This window comes from Thamnophis elegans, chromosome Z (assembly GCF_009769535.1).
Source record: "Thamnophis elegans isolate rThaEle1 chromosome Z, rThaEle1.pri, whole genome shotgun sequence".
NCBI classification, from domain to species: Eukaryota; Metazoa; Chordata; class Lepidosauria; order Squamata; family Colubridae; genus Thamnophis; species Thamnophis elegans.
The window spans coordinates 66,808,857-66,821,980 of record NC_045558.1 but is presented as its reverse complement, the minus strand read 5'-3'; the positions used below and the strand labels follow the sequence as shown (position 1 = coordinate 66,821,980).

General features: G+C 38.6%; 1 protein-coding gene across 1 annotated transcript in view; it reads right to left on the bottom strand.

The window, feature by feature from the left end:
- The window catches only part of BMPER (BMP binding endothelial regulator), a 464,374-nt gene that overhangs the window by 198,541 nt on the left and 252,709 nt on the right, over window positions 1-13,124 (bottom strand). The window contains exon 7 of the mRNA XM_032234511.1: window positions 7,409-7,508. Within this exon, the coding sequence (XP_032090402.1) occupies window positions 7,409-7,508 (100 nt within the window). The remainder of the gene's footprint in view (window positions 1-7,408; window positions 7,509-13,124) is intronic.

Below are 13,124 nucleotides of genomic sequence, written 5' to 3'. Positions count from 1 at the left end.
TCAAAGTTTTTAGTCTTAATCCCCATTTTTCTACTATTTCCGGGCTCATAATGCATCGTGAACAACTGGAATCCAAAAGAGCTAGAATTTTCTCTTGTGTGCCAGAAGAGGGCACTCTAAGCTCAACTGGGAAAGTCATGGGCCCTGAACGGAAACTTACCCAGCGTTCTGCTTCATCAGAGTCACTGACATCGGATGAGCTGGAGGTTTCGTTTTCTCCTTCCTCTGGGTCGAAACGCCAAGAAGGATCCTCCCCTGTTAAGTTCTTTCCTTCTGCTGGAAGGCTTCTCTAGCTTTTTCTCTTTCCGAGGGGATGGGGCGCTTTGGCTGATCTTGACTCTGCAGTTTATGGCACAATACCCCTCCTTTCCACAGAGGAAGCACACGGGAGGCTTGGGTTTGCCTGTAAATCCACCCTTCCCCCTTTCGGCATTCTTGGGAGGGGATGTTTGCAGGGGGAGGGGATTCCTCGCTCTCCCCTTCTCCTTTGTAATAAAGTCTGGCTAGGTCAATTTACACGTCAGCGGCTGCCTCATACCAGGGCTGCAATTTTTTTTTGGGGGGGGGGTGTCTCCTGTTCACACATTGCTGGTAAACCTCTTTGTTTAATCCATCAGCAAAATGGTCTAGCAAGGCTTCTTCAGACCAACCCCTCATATAAGCTGACAGCTCCTGAAATTCTTACACATACTCAGCCACTAATCTTTTTCTCTGTCTAAGGGTTGTAAATTTAATTCTTGCTCTGCGCTCAGTGAGGGGGGTCATCAAAATGCTTCCTCAAAGCTGCTATAAATCCGTTAAAGTCTCTTAAAAGAGGGGAGTCATTATTATGCAGCCCCACCATCCAGTCCGCTGCTTTCTTCTCCAAAGCCATTAATACAATTCTCACTTTAGCTTCATCAGACCCCAGATCTTGGCCATACATTTGCGTATAATTCCACACCTGAATTAGAAATAACCTGAGTTCTTTAAGGTCTCCCCTGTATTTCACACTTAAAGGAGGGACTTTAGCGATTCGGCGTCTGCGAGGGCCCCACCCCACTCTTGGAATGTCTCTAGCCACAGGGATTGGGGTCAGCGCTGGGTCATCTTGTGCAATTCCCCCTTCGCGCCCCCCCCCAGCCTCTCTCAAACTAGGCAAAGTATACCTTCTCTCTGTTTCCTCCTCAAGTCCTCTGTCCATACCACTCTTTCGAGTGGTGTTTTTCCCATGCTCCTTCGAGAAACTTCATGGCTTGGGACATCATGAGATTTTCCTCTTCAGGGCCTCGCCAGTCAGCTGCTGGGTTTCTGGGTCTCCTCACCGTAATCCCAGTTAACAGTTCTTCTGATTCCTCTTTCTGTCCCACTCCCCAAGTCCATCTGGGTCGAACAGATTGTTCCTCTACTTGTAGGTCGGCCAACATTTCAATCACCAAAGGAACTGCAGCCACTCCCATGTCTTCCTCTTGATCACTGCCATGGAGGGACATTTTTCAGCATTGGGTGCACCCTCCTCAGAAGGTGTTAGCTCCGGGATGGGTGCGAAGTGAGATCCAGCTTAATGTCACAGCCCCTTCACTTAATAACCAAGAAAGAAACCACTCAACTCCATGTTTCAGAATTAAGTGTACTTTTACTGATTATAACCGATGAGAAGCGAAGCAAAGCTGGATCTGAGTAAAAGAGTGCGAAAGCAATAGATATCAATACATGACTCATTCCCCTCCCCTTGGTACCCCAGTCCGCAGTCCAATCATATATCACCACAACTGTCAGGTGGGAAACATCTTCAAACATCATCATCAGGTTGAAATGCTGGACAGTTGGCCTTGGCGGGAAACTCCCCTCCTTCCACATGCACAAACGAATGGTGAGAACAACTCCCAAATAACAGTCCTCCTGCACAGATCATTTCCCCCACTCAAATACCATGCCCTCCCTCCCCGCTTCAATGGCAGCCAAAAAGCAAGCAGCAAAACAGAGGCTGACACATATCCATGTTTTTGTTATGGACCTAATTACCTAAGCCAAATCTAATAAAATCAATTTCTAAAGAAAGATCATGCATTTAGTTCTCTGGTTTCTCACAAGGAGAAAAAAAGGAGGCGAAAACAGAAGTGGAAAAATTTGACAGAGAAATGATACTGGAGATTCTTGGAAAGATAACTTTTAAATGCATGAAAGACTGGGGAAGAAGGTTTCAGAATTGATGGCTTCTATGAATGCAGACCAACTCGAAACAATTAGGAAGACAAACAGATCATGTGTCTTTCATAGTGTGTCAAATTTCTTCTGTTGGTGAGCAAACTGCAGTGATTCTATCCTGCAGTGATTACTGTATTTTTGGAGTAAAAGACGCACCTTCCCCCCCGCTAAAAGAGGATGAAAATTTAGGTGTGTCTTACATACAGAATGTAGCCCTGCCCACCCACCATCCCCCACCCTTTGGCATCTTCCTCCTAGCAATTTATCTTTTTGCAGCAAATGGAGAAAATGGGGCTTACGGAGCTGAAAACAGGTTATGGCAATCCCTGCAGCCTGAAACGTTGATGATCGAGAGGCCAAATTGAAAGTGAAACTTGCTATTTGCTCCACTAGGTAAATTGCTGGAAGGTAGAGGCAGATTTTTTTTCTTGTGCTAATCAGACTGTTTGCTGCAAGGAGGTAAGTCAATAACTATAAATGCCTATAGAATGTTCATATTATTAGACTTATTTTTAAAGACTGCTTTATTATTGTTCTAGACAACTTAACAAAATGAAGAAGCTTTTAAAATAAATGCTTGATCTGAAGAGGCCCAGTGCTATTGTATCTTCTTTTAAATAGCAGAGAATAATGTACACTTGCAGAAAGCCACATCAATTTTAATAGCATCTGTACAAGTATAGTCTGAAATGTAATACCACAAACAGTGTATATCTTCTGTACAGTTTGCTGTTTGTTGCAAGGAGGAAAATTTCTGAGAGGGAGAAGCAGATTCTCCCCCCCCCCTTGTTTTCCTCCCCAAAAGCTAGGTGCGTCTTATACTTCGGAGTGTCTTATACTCGGAAAAATATGGTAAGTTGAAAATAATACTGTAATACACAACCTTAAAATGATTCAGGACATCCTGCAAAATAATACATTTGATGTAAAGATTGGTGATAGAAACTAGTAATCACCTAGGGATGATACATTCTGGTCCAAAAGATAATTTAGTAGAACTTTTATGGGCTGCCAGTCAAGTCTAGCTAGAGATGAAAAATCACAATCAACATCAACACTGTCCTCTAAACTAAGGTGACCAGATTTTCAGATTGGAAAAGAGGGACACCCTTGACCGGGGGGGGGGGGGGGGGGGGGGCTTGATTAAAAAATTTTTTTTTGTCAAAAGGTCACCCCAGGACACTGAAACCAGCATAAATACGAATCTGTTGCCAAACAAAATTTTGATCACGTGACCATGAGGATGCTGCAACGGTCGCTAAGTGTGAAAAATGGTCGCAATGGTCGCTAAGTGTGAAAAATGGTCGCAACGGTTGCTAAGTGTGAAAAATGGTCGCAACGGTCGCTAAGTGTGAAAAATGGTCGCAACGGTTGCTAAGTGTGAAAAATGGTCATCAGTCACTTTTTTCAATGCCATTGTAACTTTGGTCACTAAATGTTTTCCCCCTCCTCGAGACTCCTCACTTCTTCCTTCATTCCTCTTGCTTATCTACCTTCACCTTATCTGTCTTCTGCTCTTTCCCTCTCTTCCTTCCTTCCTCCCTCCTTCCATCCTCTTCTTTCCTCACTCACTCCCTTCCTCCTTTTTTCTCTTCCTTCCTCCTTCCATTATTTATACGATATAAAATTCAATGAGGGTGAAACACACCAAATCTGGCAAAGCTGCCTTGCACCAACCTGGCCTGCCCATAGAATAGCAGCCACTTTGAGACACATAAACCTGGTCTGAACATATTGCATCACAAAGATTTGCAAAGATCACATTTGCAAAAAGGAACATTTCTTGTAGTAAATACATTTTATAAACAATTTAAAAGTAAAAATCCCCCCAAAATAATAAAAAAGGTATTCTATAAATAAAAGAAATCCTTAAAAACCATTGTTAAGTATTACACCAGCAATAATTTATACTGTCACCATTTCAAACTAACATCAGAAATACGAATCCGTTGCCAAACATCAACATTTTGATCGCGTAACCATGAGGATGCCACAACGGTCGCTAAGTGTGAAAATGGTCGCTAAGTGTGAAAAATGGTCATCAGTCACTTTTTTCAATGCCATTGTATCTTCCTGATTATTAAAAGTGCAAATTCACTCAGTGTCAATCATGACTCCTGAGTCCATTTCAAAGTATTGTGCATAGAAATTTTAAAAATGGCTTGTTTCAATTTATTTTGGATAGAATCTTTTTTTAAATAGTCTAAGACAATTTAAAAAAAGAATCAACACAGAATACCACTATTTTAAAAAATCATATGCACAATAAATAAAATATTATTTTAAAATACATTGAGCCTATACTCCTTACAGTAAATGACTCATCTGGAAACAAGCCAATAGCATTTTTTGTGCTTTCAAATTTACAGATGTTCCAAAATCAGCTTAAAGTCCAAATATTTAAAGACCACCCCCCTCAAAGCTATCTTACCAGAGCTTTAAATATCTTCTGGGGAGGCCCTGTAATCCCATTCATGACAAAGGTAGGGCTTTCTCAGGAGGAAGGTTTCAGCTGGTGCCCATCCTTTGGAAACCTCCCCCAAGAGCAGGGAGCCCTAACCTGCTGTCCATTCAGGAAGGCTGTACAAATTATTCTGTCTTCTAGAGCCATTGGGATTTAATATGGTTTTATCACTGGATTTTCTTTTTATTGTTTTTGTGGAATTGTTACAATGATTTTATAATAATATAATTTTATTTGGCATTTTTGTTGCTGTAAACTGCTGAAAGCCCCTGATAGAATACAAATTATTTAATAATAAATTTAAAAAGCTGGGTGCAAGATATGAAAACACTGCAAACTATTGTTCAAGATAATTTGAGAAAAGGGAATCATTCACCAAGAGTGCTAATAACTACTGCTAAGTTATATAGCAAATCAGATACTAAGGCCTAATGCCACAGAGGGGAGAGAAATTCATAAGTTTTCAAGATTTCCTGCACTGCTTCAAACATATACACTTAATACCAATGAATCCACAGCTATTATTTGATACAAGAAGATGGGTATGGAGAACGGAAAGAAATTTAAATTAATAAAAAAGATGCCACTGAAATCATCTGTTTTAAATTATAATCCCTCTTCCTGACAGTGGATCAATAAAAAAAGATTATGCCCAATTCAAACTGGAAAAATACATTTAGCTCAAAAAAATAAGATCGTCATGGTGATGAAAGAACATGGCAAGTATCCCTAGGAATTATTTGTCTCTCCAGGCAAATAAGGAAATACCTGTTGCTCTGGTCTTTAATGCAATTCTTGCTTAAGGAAGAGCCCTCCCCCCAAAAAATGCTTCTGCCGGGCTGCGAGAGCCACGTGGAAGTTGTCTGCACAGCTGAAAAAAGGACTGTTTGCTGGGCTGGGAAGAGGAGACAGCCCCCTGCCTTCTCCCCCTTTGGCTTTGCGGAGTTCCCAGCCAGCACGGGCGGCAAGTCTGGATGGAACCACGTGGAAGTTCTCTGCGCGACCAGCAGCCGCTTTTTACTCCCGAGTAAAATTTTTACTCGGGAGTAAATTTTACTCCCGAGTAAAATTTTTACTCGGGAGTAAGTAAAATTTATTCCCGAGTAAAATTTTTTACAAAACATGATTAATTTTACTCACCACCAGTAAGCGCAGCTGCAACCCCAACAAGGAAGACAAAATAAAATGGAGACTCCTCTGCGTCCTCAGCTAAGGAGTCCAGCCAATCAGTGAGCTGGTTGGCCAGCTCACTGATTGGCTGGAGTCCAGCCAATCAAATCAGTGAGCGGCAGGCTGGGCTGGCTTAAATTTGTAGGTAGCATAGAACAGAACGATGAGCCCGCCCAGCAGCTGATGGGCGGGAGCTGCCAGCGCCAAAAAAAGCGTGCCTTTTAAAAAAGCGGGCGGGACGCGGGAAAATGCATCAAAAAGTGGGGGTGTCCCGCCAAAAGCGTTATGTCTGGTCACCTTACTCTAAACATTAGTTCAGGATAATCAGAAGTTCATACACTGTAGATAACACAACCTTAGACATGATATACATTGCATAAAAGTTTGTATTATAATGCTAGGAACAAAACTATGTTGCCTAGTTCTGTGGTTCTCAATCTGTGGTCCGTGAATCCCTGGAGGCCACAATGCCTGCACTGGATGTCTGTAAAAGCTTGAAGAAATGTTATGATTTAAATCTTAAGTCTTGGGGGTCTCTTGTCATGCTCCAAGGCCACTGAAGGCACTTCAAGGTTGAATCAACATTCCATCCTTCCAAGGTTGGTAAAATAATGACTCAGATTGTTGGGGGCAATATGCTGACTCTTTAAATTGCTTAGAGAGGACTGTGAAGCAGTTTATAAGTCTAAATGCTATTACTATTAAGGGGGTCTGTGGTGAAGAAAAGTTTGAGACTCACTGGCCTTTATTTGCTATCCAAGACAACAAAGTGTTTGGAAGGTATTACCTAAATTCATAGCACTAAATTTTTTATGCCACAAACTGGTTTGAAACAAATATAGTCTGATAACATAGCCTGTTATATGGAGTAGAACTATTGAAAGTATTAATTTTCTACTGCAGTGAGAATATTAATATTGATTTTTGGGGAAATATTATCATGATTTTTAATATATTTTATATATGTCCATTTCAGAGTCATGCCATACCACAAAAAAGTGTAATGGCAAAAACACTTTTCCATTGGTACAAAGAATAGTACTGTAGAGTCCTTGGCACCACTGAGCTTGGTTGTTTTCTTGCAGATACTGTATTTTGTTACCTGACTAGGTAACATCTTCAGTACTAGAAGGGAATTGAGTTTTCTTTCTGTTTATATAAACAATTGGAACCAAAATTCTCCAAAATTATGGTATGTCCCTCTAACTATAAATACACAATCAAGATCTATGCTTATTTCTTAAGCTTAATAAATAACGAAAATAAATTAGGATCTATAGTGCTCTAAATTTAGTCTAAATGGTTCAGAGCAAATGGAAACATGAAAGTAAAATGTAAAGCAACAAGCACTTTAGAGATTTAGCTAAACACAGCATAGCCTTAATATAAATATAATATAACACAATATAAAAATTATGCAATATATTATTTTCAATAATTGCAGTCCATGTTTTACAGAATCAACCTGTTCACCACTCTGTTTTGACAATACAATGCAATTTATTGAATTAGCAACATATTTTCTAAAATGTTATGGATTGTGAGAGATGTTCATTGTAAATGCAATATTCCTATGAAAGTACTCACCTACACATTTTGGGCAACACTGGCCAGAAGGTGTGTGACTGAGATGTTGAGGACATGAAAGAATGGGACACACTTCCTGTATACAATGTGTCCTTCCATCCTAAAAAATACAAACCCCAAAGGATATTTAGAAAACAAATGCATGCTATGGTATAGACTGATTTAATATTTCATCAAATACACATTAACAGTTAAGAAAATAATAGAACTCAATTGCATGATGTACAGGTTTTCAGGATTACATAAAAACTGAATTCAGGTAAGACAAAATAACAAAACCTCAGATGAAATTACTAGAAATCTAACTTCATCATCACTATATCTGATGTGGGATTGCACTTTTAAAAGCATATTTTAGGATCTTTCCAAATGAATGAAATTTAATTGAATTCCACACCCACAATATAATATTCTGTGCTTTTGTAGAGTTGCATGTGTTCAATCTTTTTCCTAAAATTATAGAAGGTAGAGTGAATAGAGAAGACAGTTTTTCAGGTAACATTGAGCAATAATTATACATTATAATGTCTTCAGACTCACCATGGATGGAATTTCTTTCCATAGAAATACATCTATCCCACCCCTCATTGGATGTCTGGAGTTTTTAGATGAGCCCTTTTCTATAAATTTTCAAAATTTGGAGGTCACATTATTATTGTTTGTGCTTAATTCTACACTTTTGTTAATTAGCGCTTTCAGTTTTTTAGCGTTGTAGATAATTTAAAATTAGTTCATGGATTTAATATAGGATGCTTCATTATATCACTGTTATATAGTGAAGATTTTGGATCTGAACAGCAAAAAGGGTTATGTAAAAAAAACCCAAATGAATATGTTTAGTGTTATAAGATCAGCCATTCTCATTATTTTTTATAAAACTATATTGAGAGTAGGCTGAGAGGAAACTAAAGAGCTTAAGCCTGTAATGGTGAACCTATGGCACATGTGCCGGAAGTGGCACACAGAGCTATCTTTCTGGGCCATTGCTCTTCCAGGTTCCAGTGCATCAGCCAGCTGGTCTTCACATGTGCGGGAGCACCGGAAACTGGAATAGCAGTTGCCCAGTGCACATGTGTGCGCAGGGCAGCTGCTCTTCTGATTTCTGGTGCACACATGAGTGCCAGAAACCCGGTCTTTCAGTTTCTGGTGCACATGTGTGCATGAAGACCAGCTGGCAGATCATCTTCCTGGTGCATACACGTGTGCACCAGAAACTGAAAGACCAAGTGGCCAGCATGCATGCACGTGCCGGAAACCAGAAGAGGAGCTGCTGTTTGCACGCATGCTCCCGTTTCAGCACTTGGTGCCAAAAGAGTTCACCAATATTCACTTAAGTCATAAAAGGAAGTGGAGGGGGGAGGGGGGAGGGGGAAGAGGAGGAAGAAGAAGTGCCTAAGGTGCCTAAAGCTGACAAATGCTACTATGAATGTTCCTATGGTGGGGAAAAGAAAAAGCTAAAAACAAAATCATTCCATCTGCAATGTGCCAGGGCAGATTTGGAGAAAATTAATCATTCAAATCTACCTAGCTTTGAGGTTGTATTGAAGTTACACTGAGAAATAATAAAGATCTTGGGAATAAAAAAGAGAGATGGTTATTAATGAATTACCTTCTGGAGGAAAAAAAACAGCTTGAACTCAGACAGGGATCAAAGATGCTGATACTTGGATTTGTTACACAGTGCCAGCTAATAAAATTGATTATTTTTTGCTTAGAGCCCTAGCTACCAAGATCCTTTCTTGGAAATTAATTATACTTGTCTTCAGATTTTCCCTCTTGCTGACTCTTGGGATTGCAAATAGCTATTTCCAATGGGGAAAACAGGACAAAACAGAATGGGGGAAAATATTTTCCTTTGCTATATTTCCAGTCTGAATTAGACCATGGCAGGGTCCCTACAGGAGAGCCCTTTTAAGGATTATGTATTAATAGAAATTCTATTAATAAAAAAGCAATTAACTTACCTCTGTTCTTAAATGCTAAAGCTGTTGCACATAAAAAACAGGAGCTCTGATAACTATCACAGCCACCATTTTAACAGTTTTGCTATCCTGTAGTCCCCGACTAAATGCAAGCTGTTAAGGTATTGAGATTTAAGAGCTGACCAGCTGTAAAACTGATTCAACTGTAAAGATGATGAAATGTAAGGCTGATGCAATCAAAATGAATCAGCATTGGTATAGCCAGTTGAAGACTGTAAAGGGGTCCACAAAGTCTTTAGGAGGTGTTTATATGAAGCAGCCAGGAGAGGGCATATTTCTCTCTCTTTGTGTCCGGTATCCATTGTTACATTCTCCATGTAGAGATAAGAAGACTGATTACTTGTCAGGTATTTGCTATTATGTATATTTCTGTATATGTTGTATATAAACCACTGTTAAACATCTAAGTCTCTGTGCGCTGTCTTTTGCTCTTGTGTTGTCTCCTAACAGAAGTCATGCTGCAAAGGCTCTGACAAAAGCACAGGGTAAACTGAGCCTGGTTTGTTCTCAGTCTTTTAAGTGACCACAAACTACTAGCAAAAGTGGCATTTGATCACAAGGCAAGGAGGCATCAAGAAATGTTTATTTTTTTGCACTTAAGAATCCAAAAGGGTACAGGAAAGGCGAAAGGGAAAGAGGAAAGACAAAGAAAAACAAGAAAAGGGGAAGAGAGCAAGAAAGGAAAAAGAAGGGAAGAGGGGAAAGGAGAAGGAAGAAGGAAGAAGGAAGGAAAAAGAAGAAGAAGGAGAAGGAGGGAAGGAAGGGAAAGGAAGGAAGAAGGAAAAGGGGTAGAGATAAGAGGAATAAAGGAGTGAGGGAGAAGGAAGAGAGAAGGAAGAAGGAGAAGGGGGAAGAGGGGAAGAAGAAGGAAGAAAAGAAAGAAGGAGGGAGGGAGATTATGAGAGGGAGAGAAAGTCTAAGGGAAGTCCTGCCTTAGCACTTGGCCACCAGCAGCCCTGCTGCCCAGGGGAGGGTTCCTGCCAGCATTACTACTGGTTTCGTGCCTGAAAATTTTTGCCAAATCAGTGTCAAAGTGTGTTTGTTCAGGGTTCTCCTTTACTTAGGGAAGGCCATCTTTATTCAGCTGAAAAAACACGTAAAAAGCTTATCAAGGTAAAAACCAGGTTTTGTGTGTGTTCAAGATTCTATTATTATAACATTAGTAAATAGTAAAATTAGTAACTAGTAAAAATTATTTAACTATGTTTACTATTCATATATCTAGAAATCTCTAAATAATAATGAAAATGCCTTCTTAAACTAGCTTCAATATAATTGTTTGTTTAGCTTAATATAATGTGCCATTTGGGGGGAGGGAAATGAGCTTCATTGATTTATTCATTGTGTGCTACATTTTGGTGGTATATGATATGTTAAAAATATTAACACCTTATAAATGTTAAATAATCCTTTATAAATTTTTACATCTTAAATATTAAAGATAGTATTTAATAATGTGAATATTATTAAATAATCCTGGGAGGAAATCTATTAAAATTGTGGGGAAAGCCTGATCTACTTGGTTATCTGTTTAAAAAAAATCCTGATTTGCATACCATACAATTTAATATTTTTTTAATATTAAAATTCCATGTAATTACAACAGTAGTCCTCTTTTGGAAATAACATTTTTAATGTGGTGGCATCCAGATGCAACAACTTTTTTGTATGATATCTATCAGCTAGCAATTTAGATCAAAAGGAAGCCACTGAATTACAACCATTCTTCTCCACAAATGGCAAACATATTGAAACATGATGCAGGTTAAAATCATATTGCTATTTGTCATATATTCTAACGTCCAAGAGTTGTGCTTCCAGAGAACACAAGAGCAAACTTCAGTGTCTTACTGCAGAATGCAGTATAATGATTTCAGTGGAATTCTTCTTAGTAAAGAAACTATATTAAACCTATATCACAGAAATCTGATTTTATTCAATGAATACACTTTTATTTATTTTAACTTATTAAGCTGAATATTTTAATCCACTAATTATACTAACACATTTCCTGAGTTTTAGACTTAGAAACATACATACATACATACATACATACATACATACATACACACACACACACACACACACACACACACACACACACACACATATATACATTAGTCCCTGCTTATAATTTATGCTATAGAAGTGCCATATGCTTGTTGCATCAACCATAATTGTGGGTTCTTAACCCATGAACTAAACCAAGGTTAGCATAAACCATGAAATAAAAATCAGCTTCAGTCATATTTAGTTTCTGTTTGCTAGCTGATTAGAAACTATTTTGAGTTTGTGGTACTCCATTTTTTCTTGGTAGATTATGTTAATAAACTTTTTCCACATAAATAAAATCAGGAATTTTAGGTTTCATCCTATACTTAATGAGAAAGGGCTTAATATTGAAACTTGATAATAAAGATTCTAATTAGTTAAAGTGGAGTAACATGAGTATATGAACGTTGTTGACAGCTGAAGCTGCAAGATAGGCAATCTCTCCTTTTGAGGGAAACTCTCTTCCTATATACTGGCTCTTTGTCTCCTTTCCATCCCACCAATGAAGTCAACATGCTATGGCGCTTCACCACATCACTTGCACGCTTCTTAAAACCAAACAACTTTCCCTCTCCAACAGTATCTATAAGGGGAACATAATGGAATGTATGCCTCTCCACAAACGTAGTCATATTTACTTGCAGTTTATGTCAAAAAAACAACTACAAAAGCCTGGGAGTTATACTGTGATTTACATGTTATTCTTTCTCATCATCATAATTTGCATTGTTTTTGCCCAGCTTTTTTTCCTGAGATCCCCCCCCCCCCCCCACAACATATGAAACAATGAGAAAGATGGAAGTCTTCTGTTTTTTTTTTGGGTTTTTTTGGTTGTTTTTTTTTTTTTTTGCTGGTAAGAAGTCTCTCTCTGAATTGCCCTATAGTCAACCAGATTTTAGTCAACTCCAGACAATTATCTATTGAGAGAAATAAAATTTGGTTATTCATGTAAAAAGAGAAGGAACCTGACAGATTCCATTTTGAATAAACTTCATTTTACATTTTAGCTACAGCCAGATATTATTCAAGCATTTTGTTATTTAGCTTAGCATTTCTATTTAGCTGGAACCAGCATTTTTAAGAGGTCACTTTGAATTTTGTCACATTTAACAAACTGCTAGGGGATTTCCAGCATCCCAGCTGGGAAACTCAGTTAAGAGGAACTGGGTAGAACTTGGATGTACTAGGGGATGTTGGTGTAGATTCGTTCTCAAGAGCCTGACCCAAGAACCTGATATAGATTGATTAATTGTCTTGTTATTGTCCTATAATGGGAATTTGTATTATCTATGAACTGGAAACTTGCCACACATGGGAACAGGAACTGAAATCTTGGGAATGGGAACTGAAATGATGGGTTTTTTTGGCTTTTTGCATAACTATTGTAATGATAGCCAAACTATTGTAATGATAGCCAAGTACAATTATATAACTGTATTATGAAACACCTTTATGTAATCGAAGACACCCACAAATAATGTATTTAAACTCTGCATTTAGCCTGATTGATCATTCTCTTTGAGAATCCACTTGTGCAAGAGATATAATAAATGCCTTTTGTTGCTCATAATCTCCTTGTCAGTTTTTCTTAATATATAGAATATATATATGGTATACTTTATTTGTATGCCGCCCTTTTCCCTGAGGGGACTCAGGGCGGCTCACAGTTCAGGGGGAGGGGG